The sequence below is a fragment of the Abramis brama genome, assembly GCF_963993115.1.
Source record: "Abramis brama genome assembly, chromosome: 20".
In the NCBI taxonomy this organism is placed as follows: domain Eukaryota; kingdom Metazoa; phylum Chordata; class Actinopteri; order Cypriniformes; family Leuciscidae; genus Abramis; species Abramis brama.
Window position 1 is genome coordinate 28,328,500 of NC_139982.1, and position 16,428 is coordinate 28,344,927.

Sequence of the window (16,428 nt, forward strand, 5' to 3'; positions counted from 1 at the left end):
TGACATAATAAAGGAATAGTTCACCCAAAAATGAAATGTTTGTCATCATTTGCCAACCCTTATATCGCTTCAAACCTGAATGAGTTTCTTTCTTCTGTGGAGCATAAAAGAATATATTTTTGAAGAGTGTTGGTAGTTTCAGCACCCATTGATTTCCATGTATTTTTGTTCATACAATGGAAGTCAATGGGAATCGAAACTGTTTGAAAACCAGCATATCTTCTTTTAAGATCCACAGAAGAAAGAAAGTCATACAAGTTTGAAACGACATAAGGGTGAATAAATTATGACAGTATTTTCATTATTTTGGCGTACTATCCCTTTAATATTATTAATATTTACATTGTTCGTATTAGCATTAGCATTATCAAGGATTATTTCACCTATTTTATGTCATAAAACCTGTCAATGTTGACATCTGTGACCAATTTGACTTGATTCTGCCGAGTGACGGATGAATTTGCTTCCCAAACGTACTGAGTTTAATTCGACTCAAGACCTTTGACGTCAACATTATGATTAGCATTAGCACACGCACTCTGAAACAATGGGCTGTGTTATTCATACAGGAGAGTCGTGATGTTTCTTGTTTCTTTTGTTCCCGCTTCTCCCTCTCATTTCCTGTCCTTTCTCTACTATAATATTAATCAAATGGCAAAAGGTCAAACATAAAATAAACAAAGATTCTCAGCCACTAAGATGTTACCTGAAACATTTCACCAGTGTTAGGAAATTGACATCTTCTGTAAACAGTCGCTAACAGTATTGATTTCCTGGCAAACACAACGATTTACTGACTAGACAGCGGCAGAAACTAAATGAAGCTCAGGTTTTCTCTACAAAAGCTTCTGTTTTCTCAAAGCTTGCGACTTATCGGTTAGCATACATGCTGTGTTTAAGCCACACACTGCAAAAATGGCTTCTTACGAAGTTAATTAGACTGTTTACTTGTTTTCCAAGTGGCAAGTGGCAAAATTGTTTAGTAAATCAAATTGCACATCAAATGTACCTAAAATCAAACTGATATTAATATTAATAATATTAAAGGGATAGTCCACCCATAAATAAAAAGTAATTTACTCACCCTCATGTCGTTTCAAACCTTTATGACTTTCTTTCTTCTGTGGAACATAAAAGAAGATATTTTAAAGAATGTCGGTAACCAAAAAGTTCTGGTTCCCATGGACTTTCATTGTATTTTTTTTCATACAATGGAAGTAAATGGTAACCAAAAATGTTTGCATTCTATATTAAGACTTGTTTATAGTGTGTGTGTGTGTGTGTGTGTGTGTGTGTGTGTGTGTGTGTGTGTGTGTGTGTTTGCGTATTATGGCTGTCAAAATTAGCGTGTTAATTTTGTGATTAATTATTTGTGAAGATTGTTTGCTTGTATTCATAATTATTACAATATAAATTATTACAATATAAAACTATAATAAAAATGTCATTGTTATGTGCGATTAATCACGATTAATTCTAAAAATGCGATTAATTAGTGACTTTTTTTAGCGTTTCACAGCACTAATATATATACATATACATATACATATACATATACATATACATATATATATATATATATATATATATATAAATATATATTAAGAATTATATTTATGCATTTTATTGCTCATATGGCTAATGCAATTTTAATCCATCTTGTGATTAAATCCATGGTTCCCGGTCTTCTGACTCCTTTTAATGCCTCCTCTAAATAAAAATAAAAATAAAAATGACAAGATCATTACATATTACATATATATTTCACCTCTATTACAAATGACAACTTCCGTAAACAGTCGCCATAAGTTATGGATTTCCTGACAAACATGAGACTATGCAGACTAAACTATGGCAGAAAGAGGTGAAGCACAGCTTTTCTTGGCTAACAATTCTGACACTTTGAGTTGTGGGGAAACTATATTTGTATGTTTTCTAAATAAAACGTGAGTGGTCGTGGTCATGGAAGTGTAATTGTTAAAGTTAGTATAGTTTGTACAGTATATATGCATTTAGGTCATCATCATCTGGAGTGGGTTAAAATCTGTACAGCATATGACGTACGGCAGACGTCTGACCTCCTGCGCCGGACACACTAACACACTTCAGTTTCACAGGACACACTCGCAGCTGTGGGGCTTCCTGCAGTTTTGCATTATGTTTGTTTGACCAAATCTGCGCTTTGTTTAAAAAGTGCCTGACCACCCACGTTAAATCCAATTTAGTGTGACGGATGTACATTTAATTATGTGATGAAACCAACTGAGAAACGGCTTGTTTGCTGTCTGCATGGAAGAACAGCTTTATTATTCACAACCATGTTAAATCTATACATAAAAAGTTGGAGTTGGGGATTCGTGTTTGGAGCACATGCTCGAACATACATTACTTGTGACATTTAGTCATGGTTAATGTGATTCAAATGCACTTTTTTTTTTTTTTCATTTAATTTCTATACTATAAATAAAAATGGCAACAACAAAAAAATACAAGAAAACAAACAAAGATGTTGATTAGCAACATGAAACAATCCTGAAAACAGGAACTACAGTTACCATGGTAGATGTTTGTTTACTTTATTTAAAGGGATAGTCCACCCAAAATAAATATACTCTCATCATTTTCTCACCCTCATGCCAACCCACTTGATTCTCTCTCTTCAGTTAAACACAAATGAAGATTTTTAGGAAAATAATCCATCTCTGTGAGTCCATATAATGCAAGTGAATGACTGCCTCAGTTGACGCTTGAAAAACACTTTATTTTGATGGACCAATTTTGACATTCTACTAACTATAAATAACTTTGCAACTTCATGTCAACTAACTCTCATTAGAGTATTAGTAGACTCTGTTTAATATCTGCTAACACTTTATATTGTTGCTCCCTCAACAGATATTCTACCAACTACAAGTAACTTTGCAACTACATGTTAACTTAATCTACTACCCTAACCTAACAGTCTATTAATTGAGAGTTAGTTGACATGTAGTTGTAAAGTTACTTGTAACTGGCAGAATGTCTAAAGTGGACCATCAAAAATAAAGTGTATCCGAAAAATATTAATATTTTAAACTCTTCTAACTATAAACCATTGCTTCCGGCCAGCTGCCCTAGGCATGTTCGCAACTTCAGCTTGACATAAATGTAAGTTTGTGTGAGAAGTAATCAACCCGCGGGAAAAATAACTCGCGGCAAGAACGTAGGAGTAAGAGAATGACATGGAAGAGAAGAGATTGTTGAATAAAGTCGTTATTTTAGGGTTTTTTTGCGCACAAAAAGTATTCTCGTCGCTTTATAATATTAAGGTTGAACCATTGTAGTCACATGGACTATTTTAACGATGTCTTTACTACCTTTCTGGGCCTTGAAAATTGCAATGACGTTGCTGTAAATGGAGGGACAGGAAGCTCTCAGATTTCATAAAAAATATCTTCATTTGTGTTCCGAAGATGAACGAAGGTCTTACGGGTTTGGAAGGACATGAGGGTGAGTAATAATGACAGAATTTTAATTTTTGGGTGAACTAACCCTTTAAAACCCGGAAAACCGCAGACTTGCCAACACCGCTCGTTAGTTGGCCAGAAGCCATGGTTTATAGTTAAAATACTAAAATATTAGTATTTTTATACCTGCACCTTTCGTTTGGCTTCTTTCATCCACTGGGGTCGTATGGATTACCGTCATGATCGTTATGTGTGGTTTTTCAAGCGTCAAATGAGCGGCTATCATTCACTTGCATTATATGGACTCACAGAGATGGATTATTTTCCTTAAAATGTGTTTATCTAAAGAAAGAAAGTAATATGCATCAGGCATGGCATGAAGGTGAGTAGGCCTAAATGAGAATTTGGGTGAACTATCCCTTTAAGTTTATCTGATCTTTTTGGAGGGAATCTATATCCACACTCCACAGACATTTGTATTGTCCCTTCACCTGGAAAATGACAAAATAAAGCCACTGTAAAACCTGAAATGCTCTAATGGTCAGAAAAAGGATTAGGTGAGAGTGATTGGATTTCTGATATCTGTTGTGTGTATCCTCAGGTACAACAGGGACAGGTGTACTACTACCATGACAGCAGTGAGACCACAGAAGACAGTTTCACTCTCACGGCGTCTGCTTTTGACATCACCCGCCGGAGTGCGTCCCTGACGGTCGGCATCACCGTCCTCCCTGTGAACGACGAACCGCCTCGCATCCAACGCAACACTGGACTGGAGGTACACAGGCTGCCCGTCACTCCATTTTCCAAGTTTTAAACATTAATGAAGCTTCTAGAACAGAGACGTAGTCGGAAAAATTCAGAGCGACTCCCGCCACTGGAACACAGAGTGTCATTCAGTGCTTGCTCGATGCTGTCTGTGGTTTCTGGTCGCCCTGGAAACTCATATTTTTGGAAAACCATGACGGTGAATTCAAGAATTCAGTTTCTGGGCTGGAGGGAAAACGACCAATCTGAGATGCCGCTTGACTCCCGCAAAATGTACAATAATAAATAATGATATGTGTGTTTTTCCACATGCGGGTAGTTCCCTTTCTCTCACATGCGCTTTCTCTCTGTCTGTCTCTGTATCAGACATGCTTTCATCCAGAACACCTCAATTTTCAATGGTTAGCCTACTAATGATAATAACAGAGAAGATCTAAATTCAGACCTGCTCTTTCCAAAATTGTAAACACAATTTGCTAGCACAGTGTCTAAGGCACACACTCATAATCCAATAACTTTTCAGTGAGATTACCCAATTATACTGTATTTCACAGTAATAAAAAATACAGTTAAGGAATTAGAGGATAACAATTTATTTATTTATTTATTTATTTATTTATTTTGGGGTGAAATATAATTGAAATATATATATATAGATTTATAGATTTAAATGTATAATAAGCTATATATAAATTATGTGCTGTCAGCTCGATTAATCACAATTAATCACATCTAACATAAAAGTTTGTAAATGTGTGTATATATATATATATATATATATATATATATATATATTTGTATATATAATATGTGTATGTATATACATACATAGACACATATATTTACAAACTTTTTGTTAAATGCGATTAATCGATTTGACAGCACTAATATAAATATGATTATATAAATAAATAATAGATAATGCATAAATTCTATTAAAATTATATTTACATTTATTCTGTTTGCAGGAAAGATATATTTTTAATACATTTAATGTATTTTTATGCATTTAAGCACATTTCTCCAAACTTAATGCAAGTCTCATTTGCATTTGAAATAAAAAAATATATAATTTTATAATTATAATTTTTTAAATTACACTTTATTTTAAGGCGACATAGTTACATTTTACAAACTCAAAAACTCAAAAAGTAATATTAATTAACTACATGTACTTACTATAGAGTTGCGGTTAGGGTTTGGTTTAGGGTTAGTTATATTTATGCATAATTTACAGTTATTGCCATAGTAAGTACATGTAGTAATGTTTAACTGCGTCACCTATTATAAAGTGTTACCTAATTTTATTTTGATACAAATAAAATAAAATTCTCAGTGTAATGAAAAAAATCTCATTTTCATCACCGTAATGTGAAAAAAAAAACTTAAGTGGGTCATTTAAATTCAGTACAACAAATTCTATGGTATCTACTACTTTTTAAGTACCTTACAATTGAAATAATCACTATTTTCACATTACAATAATAAGAATAAGGTTTTTTTGCATATGCATTTTTTGTTGCAGTAATAAAGGGCCTAAAAATCCTAATTGTCCTAAAATAGCTTCATTTTAAATAACTTTTTCGTTTTTGGTATGAAATATGAAACTTTTGTGAGATTCATCCACACAAACACACACACTCACAGTGATATATCAGACACACCAGTCCAATCAGAGAGAGATTGCGGTTTCCCATCAAAGCAGGCCTCAGCACAGCATGCTGGGATTTGATTTGCCGTGCAGCCTCTGATCCATGTTACATCTATTAAATATTGAGTATGAAGAAACAGCAATTTCCAGCCCAATTTGGGAGATTTTTGTTTCATAAATTTCAGTTGCACTGTACTCTGGTCTAGTGCTACCATCTAGTGGAAGCCCACGCACATACTACACAGAAAATGATGTAAAGGTCTTTGAATGGTCACCAGGAGGCAGTGCAGAGAGTTCTCTGGTATGGCTTATATTTACCCTGGTAATGACAGTGCATTATCCTCCATTAAACAGCACTCGTAAGAGGAAAGGAGATGATTTTACATGCACTTAAATCTTGAAGGTCACATTAGGTTAAAACTAGATTACTAAATGATAATGAGCTTGTGGACCTTTCTGTTCCAGGGCACCACTACGCCATGTACTCAATTCCAGTTTTTTCTTCCTCTTCTACACTCAGGCTCCCAGGAGAGCGGTAGATGGAGGCAGTGAAAGCATTCAGGAACAGATAAATGTGTGGCAGCCCTGCACTCTCCCAGCTGAATTTGATCGTTTAAGAATGTCTTTCCGCAACTTGTCCATTACACATCCATTAGAGCAGCATCAGAGGAGACATAACTGCCTCTTTCACATCCCAACAACTCCAGACAGTTAGACACCTCTGAAAACAACAGTTCAGTTGTTCCATCTTGTTTATTGGTTTGTTTATCTCTCTTTGTCCGTGTGTGTGCTCTCTCCTTTCAGCTCCTAGTCAGTGAGGAGTCTGAAATCACAGCCAATATTCTGAGCAGCGATGATCTGGACACCCCTCCAGAAGAGTTGGTGTATTCCATCGAGAAGCCAAGCAATGGGATTGTTGCCTTTAAAGTGTCTCCAGATGACAGTGTGGACAGTTTCACCCAGGCTCAGATTAATAATGGAGAGGTTTTATTCATTCATAAGGGTGGGTTGACATCAATTTCTCTGAATTGAGTCCTTTAAAACTTTTAAAAACAGAATAAAATATCAGCTACTACAGAGAAAGCAGTAGGTCATCTGAGGATGGACCAGAAAAGAGACTTTGGGCCTGGACATGTAAGCAATCATGTAGAGCACCTAGCATTGTGTTAAAAGTCATTTTCAAGGCCCAACCACCATAGCAAGATGTTAAAAACTAGCCAGAGCACCTTAGAAACTGCATAGATAAAATCCACTCAAAATGACCTGGCAGCCACATGCTTACATATCACTTACATGCTTAAAACAACTCAGAACACCCTTAGCAATCATATAGAGTAGCAGCATGCAAAAAAACTATAGAGTGCAACAGTGCAAATACTTATTTAGCGGAAGTATTTTTTTCATTTATTTCTCCCATAGGGATTTTTTTTAAAGTCTTCGTTAAAGTGTTATAAGCCATGAGCCAAGCCAACCAGCTACCAGGTGAATCATAACATTACTATCTTTGGTTTGAAGCAAAAAAGTATTTAGAAATTGGACAAAAATACAAGGTAAAAGACTGAGTGCTTAATGGCTTTAGTGAGAGAAAGAACTACAATCCCATGAAGCATTGCAAACAGAATAATCAAGGTAAAAACAATGAAGAAATATAAAACTACTCATTTAAAAATGTTGATTATATCTATAGAAACAATCAATTTTAAGTTTATTACAAAATAAGTACATACATGGAAATATTTCAGCATTTTGAGATCGACTCGATTACGTCATTCGCAGTGCTTCATGGGAGTGGGCGGAGCTAATGAGATCTGCTTGTAGCGACTCTCTGATTGGTGGAATTTTCTGCACACAAGTTAGAATAATGTGGCCTCACGGCTTCAACAGAAGCGAATACCATCGATTAACAACATCGTAGCTCACAGTAGGGCTGTCTAAAAAGGTTTCTAAGTTATCATTAAAAAAAAATTAATTTCACTATGTAGAAAATGAATGGAGTTTTTACTTCCAGAACCTGACTGTTGAACTCTATTTGGAACACCTTAGCAACATGTAAAACCCACTCAAAACACCTTTGCATCTGCACAACAACACGCTAAAAACAGTCATATAGAGTAGCAGGATAATCAAAACAACATTAGCAAATATGCTAAAACCCACACCAAACACCTTATAACAGCACGCTAAAAACAACTCGGAACAACTTTGCAATCATATAGCATACAGCAAGTTATGATAAAAACATCTCAGAATACCTTAACCACTGCATTGCAACATGTTAAAACCCACTCAAAAACACCACCTACATAGCAACACGTTAAAAAAAAAACTTAAAACACATTAGCAATCATATAAATTAGCATGAAAGCAAAAAAGTATTCGGAACACCTAAGCAAACACATAGCAATTTGTTTCTTAAAAGTCACTCAAAACACCTTGCAACACAATAAAAACTACTGTGAACAGCTTGCAACTGCATAGCAAGATGCTAAAACCCACTCAAAACACCTTAGCATAGCAACAGTTCCCTGACAACTTTGAGGAACATTTATCAAAAGTAAAAAAAAAAAAAAAACTTATATTTGCCATCACAATTCTATGGTGTACACAATAGAATTTTGATGGCAAATATTGCCAAAAAAAAAACTTTTTATTTAAAGACCACACTGAAGGCATGCCATTGAGACCTTTCACAGTCTCCAAAGACACATATAGCAACACAAAGAACTTTTTTCCTCCTAAAATGGTTCTAGACAAAAAAGAAAGGTTAGTTTGATAAATCTGATGTGCTGCAAGGAACCATTAAATAACCTTTATTGTGAGTATAACATGATGTAGTGAGAATGATTGCTTGTGTCTGATCTCAGGCTCAGAATCGGGTGGGTTCAGCTTCACCGTGACTGATGGAGAACACACTTCACCACTCTACCAGTTCACTGTCAAGGCAAGACAGCTCACCATCTCAATGGTCGCAGAGGGAGAACTCATGGTCTTCCCAGGTGGGCGCCACACGTCCCAAGCTTAAATCTAAACACCTGTACATTTTACATAATTTTACATTTTCCCCATCATGAACAAACCGTAATCTTATCTGGAACAACCTACTAGATCAATGATGTCAATTATAGCTGCTAAAATGTGTTTTCTTGAAGGAATCAGTGAAGTGATATGATTTGTTTGATGACGTTTGTCAGGCACCAGGCAGGTGATTGGTGGAAATATTTTGAGAGCTGTAACAAGTGAAGACGGTGATGAAATCACATACTCACTGGTGAAACCTCCTCGTTTGGGACGAATAATCAAACCTAACCAGCTTGGACAGTTTGAAGAGATCAACAGATTCACACAGACTGAGGTAAATAATGTTGTATATTTGTGAACATGTACTTGCAGAGGAAAACAGTGACACTTACAGCTAACATTTTAGAAGGGTTTAGGATAATATTGTCAGAACAAATAGTTTTTTTTCGGCATTGTCATAAATCCCTCAATATGCTGTCAATAAAGCCATTGTAATTCCATCATTGACCAGAAGAGGGCACCATTGTATGTGTAGGTCTTATTAGCGGACAGTAGAGGGCAACACTATGCTCTCATTACGGTCAGGTCAACTTATGAAATGTGCAACTATTTCACATTTAGAACTAAAACTATATTAATTTATTGCTATAATAAGTGGCCATCTGTTTGAGCTGTTTTACAGACTGTGTTATAGGTTGTGGCCAATTATTATTTGTATTTGCCTCCTCTTGTGTGTTCAGTTGGATGCAGGTGCTGTGTATTATGAGCATCAGATGCCATCTGAGGCCTTCTGGGTCCTGAAAGATTCTGTCGAGCTGACTCTCACATCGCCTCCAGCAACAGAGCTGCATCACAGCCTGCCAATCACTGTCTCATATTATGCAGCCAATCGAAACGTCTCTTCTCAGCTCTGGAAGAACAAAGGTAGCTGCCAATTAAATGAGTTGAGGTTTGATGCTGGTGCCCTTTATCATTTAATACAACATTGAACAGAAGGCTTGAGAATGATTGGCAAATGTGGTGGGAACAGGATTAGGACACATTGCATGCTGCATTCAAACTGCATGAGTCAATGTGGTTGGCGCTTGTTTGCCAGGGTTCCTCAAATATGATTTTGAAAGGCCACTTCTCTGCAGAGTTTAGCTCCAATCCTAAGACACCCAAGCAAGGTCTTGAGAGAGTACCTAGAAAATTACAGGTTGGTGAGTTTGAGCACAGTTTGAGCACGGTTTGAGCTAGACTCTGCAAGGGCGTATTTGAGGAACCCTAGGCCACAGCTCTGGCAATTAAATGTAATTTAATTATTTGCCTTTGGTGTTTTGTCAATGTATTGCAGGTGTGTCCGTGGTGCAGGGTCAGTCTAAAGTGATCGACAACACTATGTTGGATGCCTCTAACCTGCTTGCCAGTTTGCCTGAGAAGAAGCGGAAGGGGCAGGACATCGTCTACGAAGTTCATCGGTTCCCTGTTCATGGACGACTCACTCTCGGGGATTCGGACCTGCCCCGTGAAGCTCCCCATTTCCTGCAGGACGATGTGGCTCGTGGTGATCTGGAGTACTATCACGATGACTCTGGAGCATCTTCTGATAGCTTCTCTTTCCGTGTCCATCTGAACCCCAGTGGCCTCACCCCGCGAGTTCAGCCCGGTGCCGTGGTTCTGGAGGAGATCTTCCTGATCTCCATCAGACGGCGAGACTCAACCCCACCAGAACTCGCAAGCGTAGACCTGCTTCTAGAAGCACTACAGGGCTCCACGACCATCATCTCCAAAAACTACCTCAAAACGGTCGACCAGGACAGCACACCGGACGAGGTCCGATTCACCATCTCCAAGAGTCCAGCTAACGGTTATCTTATCTACACTGACTCCGGAGACCGGATCAACCAGTTCAGCCAGGAAGACATCAACAATGGGAGGGTTGCTTTCGTCAGCGATGGAAGTCTGTCCGATGGCTTCATGGAATTTACAGTATCTGACGGGAAACACCAAACGGACCCGCACACACTGCATATAGGAATCCTGGCCAAGTCTCTGATACTGAACAAAGCTCCGGAAATCCACATAAAGCAGGGAGACGATGAGACACTAATCACTGAGGACATGCTGAGCACCTCCACCGGGGGTCCCGTTGAGGAGGATGTACTCTATAAGATTACTAACGTCCCAAAGTATGCAGCTGTAATGGTGGACAGACAGCCCACCTCTGCTTTCACGCAGAAGCAGATTAAACAGGGAAGAGTAAGCGTCCGTTTCGTGAAGTCCACCTCACCGAGAGACAGCGTGGCCTTTGTGGCCCGAAGCAGGGCAGCGAACGTGTCCTCAGTCCTCAACATTACCGTGAAACCACTGGCGAAGGTGGCCCAGAATCCCCTGCTCCCCAGAGGTGCTACTGTACTGGTAGACAGAAAGCTGTTGGATGCTACACCTCTTGCCAACAAGACCAGAACATCTCCAACCTTCAGCATAATCCAACAACCTCAAGGAGCTCGGTTCATCAAGAGGGGTGGGTCAGCTGATGGCCAGCCAGTGAGCTCCTTCACCCAACGAGACCTGGATGAAGGACGGGTAGCTCTGGAGATCTCAAACACCACTGGGGGTCAAAGTCAAGATGAAGCACGCTTCCTCCTAAAGGCGCATGGCGTTCCTCCTGCAGAGTGTGTTTTGCCCTTCCAGGTTGTTCCTTACGACCCTTCAAAAGTTTATGGCGCCACCTTGCTCAAAGTTCCACCGGTGTCCATTTCCGACAAGGAAACGGGTCAACCCGAGCCAAGGTGGAGAGGAGATGGTGACGTGGCTCCTGGCAGCACTGCAGCCACTGCTGTGGTGTCTAGACGAAACACGCTGTGGGCTATCCTTATTCCCATCCTTGTCATCCTCCTTCTCATACTTCTGGCCGCACTACTGGCATACTACTTGGTCCGACGCAACAAAACGGGGAAGCACAATGTCCAAACAGTGGCGGCAAAGCCTAAGAATGGAGAAGTGAGTCAGGAGACTTTTAGGAAAACCGATCCTGCAAACAACATCGCCATGTCAAACATGGACTCCAAAGGGGCGGATCCTGAGTTAATACAGCACTGTCGGACAACAAACCCAGCACTGAAAAAGAATCAGTACTGGGTTTGAGATGGGGAGGCGACCGGACACTTGTGTTTTCAAGGCCTTGAATCATTCCAGTCAGTGTTATACAGTTCTCTTGCCATTATTGATGCTTATGAATTAAAGTTCAGCACATATCTGAGTTTAGGGTTTCTTAGATGGCACAACCAGCTCTGTGTGTGTGTGTGTGCTGATGATCTAATAGTCACATGGTACTTTTTCAGTTGAGGCTGAATTAACCAATTTTTAAGGTACTTTTGGACAAGAACATAACGTATGTTTGAACAATCCATTCTATGTATGTTTAGGCAGTAAGTGAGTTAAGATCTTATTTTTCAGTGTTACTCACGTTTATGTTTTGTGTTTGTTGCTTTTAAACACTGATCAATATATGTGCGCTTTTTTCAAGCAGCCTGTTTTCTTTTGGGACACATAGTGCGATTTAAAATTGTTCTGACAATTTGTGATCACTTGTTTCAAGGAATATTCTGAGTTCAATAGAAGTTAACAGCATCTGTTACATGACGTTAATTACCTGAGAAAATAACAAGAAGTCACGCACTTATAATGGAAGTCTATGGGGCAGGTTTTTGCACCGGGATAAACGTTAAAATACGCACTTAAGTGTAGAAACAACATTAACACGACACTGCTGTGTAAAAACGACTTACTAGCCTTGTCTGTGAAAGGTTATCCAAAACTTCAACCAGTTAAGACTGTGTAAAGCCTGGAAACTCTGACTTACATCAGTAAATTGATCTGCTAGAAATGTAGTCCCACGACAAAAGGCTTGATTTAGGCCAATTTTTCCCAACCCTGCTCTTGGATGCACACCAACAGTACACATTTTGGATGTCTTCCTTATCTGAACAATTTATTTCAGGTCGTGATGTTTCTAATCAGTTGAATCAGGTGTGTTTGAGTAGCAAGAGTTTGAAAATACACTGATTTATACAACTTTCAGCTCAGATAACATAGATAATATAGCCTAGTAAATTTCAAATTTCGCAAATTTGCCTTTGGAATACAATACCCCATAGACTCCCATTGCAAGTGCTTAAGAACTTTTTTTCTGTGGTAAATGACAGCATAATAGTCATAATATTCTTAAGCTGAAAGTATGCTTTGGTTTTCTGTTTTCAGTGTGCATGATAAAAACTTCACCATAAGCGGGGTCTGCGCAATTTTGAGGCACTTGGTGGTGCACTAGGTGTTAACACTCGTAGGCTGCGTCTGAAAGCTTAGGCAGCTGACTTGTTTCCTCACTGCCTTATCAGGCAATGACTTTGTAGGCAGCGTTTGCGTACGACAGAACCTCACGAAACTGATTTCGGACAGATCTCTGAGGCAGTGTAATGGTTTAATGATCTACGGCAAAATAAAGCGAGCTTTGATTATAAATAAGCAAATATTTAATTACTACAATAGTAATTTCTTGCTATAAATGATATCAGAAGTGGAAAACGTTGGTCAAAAACATACATTTACACACAAACTGACCACCAACCGCAACTTGCCTTCTTTGTTATTAGCTGAATTGTCACAGAATGGAAAGCACGGGATTGTGGGATATCAAAGGCAGCGAAGGATACATCTATGCTGCCTTCAGAAATTGCATGATTACATGAAGGTATCTCAGGAAACAGGAAGTGAAGCTAACTTTGGACGTGCCTTGATGTCTTCCTACCTTGGGATGCATCCTCCGAAGGCAGCATTTATCAGTTTTAGGAAGCAGCCATAGATGGGTTGTGGCTTGACTAGCCAAAGAAGGTGGAAAATGTAGGAAAACTCAGAAGGTACTCGTGTTTATACAGCTCATTTGAAAGAGTATAAGGACATGTTAAGCTGTCTAAGCAACTTATTCTTTGTACTGCAGTGAAGGGAAATCAAAGAAGTCACAACTTTGGGCTGACCTCTACAGGTCAGGCGGAGTATTACAATACAGTCATAGTGTGGTCAATAGAGTGTAATTTGAAAGGCTATATGGCAGGTGGACGAATGAAACATAAGTGCCAGTCAGATTATGGTGCTAGTGCCAAATCATGCCTGATCAAGTAGAGAAATTTCACAGCCATGTATACTTCTCACTTTTAACACATAACCAGTGCTGCAAAATCGAGAGTGTAAATGAGAATTCATGTTTACTAATCATCACATCAGTCGTGCGAAAGTAAAACGAACAGCCTTACTGAATGCTTTTAGTTATTTTTCTATAAATCTATCTTTTCTAATCCGTCTGTTGTATTTGTTTTGTCCGTAAATGCTTTCATCCACTGCACTGATTACAGGCACTGAAGAACTGTAAAGTTTTCTCCTCCAGAACTGCAGCCACGGACAGGAAGTGAGTCAGCAGAGGCTGTATTCATGCTGTGTTCTGATTGGCTGCAGGGAACATATGAGGTCATTATTCCTCAGGCTGCAGCGTCTATTTTCCAGAGCTGTTTCTGAGTTCAGTTCACACAACTTTTGTTTTAGGTTTAATTACAGGAAAATGGTTGAGTGAACGTATATGTTTGAGCATACACGTTTGACAAAATGATGTCTAGGGTTTACAAAAATCTGTTTGAGAAAAATATATATCTGCAGTGATTGCAAATGTGTGCAGCTAAAGGAATAGTTCACCAAAAAATTAAAATTCTGTCATAAATTTACCCAACTTAATATTTGAGTGTAACTAAAATTGAACCAATATGTTACTTTTTGGTTGTGCTAGACACTGTTAGAATGGAAAAAGCATCCTTAACATTATGCTAAATCAATTCCAGAGACGATAAGAAAGTCTTACGGGTTTGGATCGACCTGAGGATAAGTAGTTTTCATTTTCTTTTCCTTAAATGTTTACCAAAAGACTGCTCATTATCACTGGTTCTCTCTAGATTGCGGTTAACTATTGGGATTTTCACTGGCTTAACCATATAATTAGATGTTTTAATTGGTTGTTTGGCTTTTTTTTTTTCCTTATCTGACTATAGCAACGTTCCTTATAATCAAAGACCAATTCCTCCTCATCATTCCTGAGTTTAATTATAGAGAGACATGATCGGTTCCCAAGGTACTGCATATGGAATTGATATCACTGTTGATCTGATTTTCCCTCTTTTTCATTAAGCTAGTATTAACTGCATATCCTGGGGTTATGATATCCCATCTGTGACCTCTCAGGACATTTATATCTGTGTTTCTGCAGAGCAGAATTGAGATCACATGAAAACTCAGGTCATCAATGGTGTTTGTTCTCTGGGTATTTATGGGGATATGTCAACCTTAAACCCCAAACCATATACAACCCCAATTTTTGTGTTTTTGGATTCTGTTTGCTTGTAAATATATAATGTCAAATCTCAAAAACCTGTCATGAGAATCAAAATGCACTTTCCTCCAGCTCTTTAAAGATTACATTTGTGGGTGAGAGTTTTCATTTCCAGTGTTATAATTTATTTTTATTTAGCATCTATATTCAGTTTAGTCTTTGCTCTTTTAAAAGTTTGTGAACATGCAATTTATTATGTCCCTATAGAAAATGTCATGGTCCCAATAACATAAAATAAAATAAAATAAATAAAATAAAATAAAAAGTGAAAAAAATGTCTTTGTTTGGATTTGCTTTTGTTTCTGTAACTATGCATCCACATATTTTTACATGAAATTTATAATATTTAATATAAAATAAATGCAAGTAATATTTTAGTAAATAAAACATTAAAATGTTACAATTTTATATATTTAAATATTACACTTTTGTATTGAATGTAAAGCTATTATTATTATTATTATTTTAGTAGGTTTTAGTAATGCGTAACAAACTTCCGTATTCTGTAAAACAGGTCCGAAATCGCTTCCTGTTCAGGTCTTTGGTATGTGCTTAGATAAATATCAATATACCTTCACATGAGCGAGCAAACATGAGCATAACTGATGTCAAGTTACTGATGCATTGCTTCTTTTTGACCAGCAGATGGCGCAAGGGTGTCCGTCAGTATTTAATTCACTCTCATCTGCGCTCATTCTTTCCTACCAGCGGCCTTTTCGCTCTCTCTTCGGACTTTCTTGGCTCTTTCTTCGGAATAAGACTCACTGTCAAACGCTCCATAGGCTTGTTACTGTAGCTGAGATGCATGTGTTCAGCATATTACATTGCCACCATTTACAGAGCTTTTCATTGTGTTTAAACAGAACTAATTTATCTATTTACTTACCCTGAGAGACTTTTGTTTTGAAGTGTCTCACCATATGGATCAAAGTCAAAACAGCTCAGCTCAACCAGCCAATCAGGTCGCGCTCCAAATACAGTCGACACACCCACCTTAAAAAAAAAAGTTGAATAAATGCTGTAAATATTCTCAACAGACATTCATGCAGGTGAATGGTTTGGTTTTAGATTCTGAGTGTATGATTTCTTTTCATTATGGAGTGATTAAAGTTAGATGCAATCACTGATCTATA

The 16,428-nt window shown here is 37.9% G+C and overlaps 1 protein-coding gene across 1 annotated transcript in view; it reads left to right on the plus strand.

Moving 5' to 3' along the window:
* The window catches only part of cspg4 (chondroitin sulfate proteoglycan 4), a 56,183-nt gene extending 40,626 nt beyond the window's left edge, over nt 1-15,557 (plus strand). Inside the window, exons 5-10 of the mRNA XM_084094621.1 lie at nt 4,048-4,224; nt 6,670-6,868; nt 8,730-8,861; nt 9,057-9,217; nt 9,624-9,807; nt 10,220-15,557. Coding sequence (XP_083950747.1) covers nt 4,048-4,224; nt 6,670-6,868; nt 8,730-8,861; nt 9,057-9,217; nt 9,624-9,807; nt 10,220-12,012 — 2,646 coding nt within the window. The 3' untranslated portion in view covers nt 12,013-15,557. The remainder of the gene's footprint in view (nt 1-4,047; nt 4,225-6,669; nt 6,869-8,729; nt 8,862-9,056; nt 9,218-9,623; nt 9,808-10,219) is intronic.
* Nucleotides 15,558-16,428: the final 871 nt, after the last annotated feature.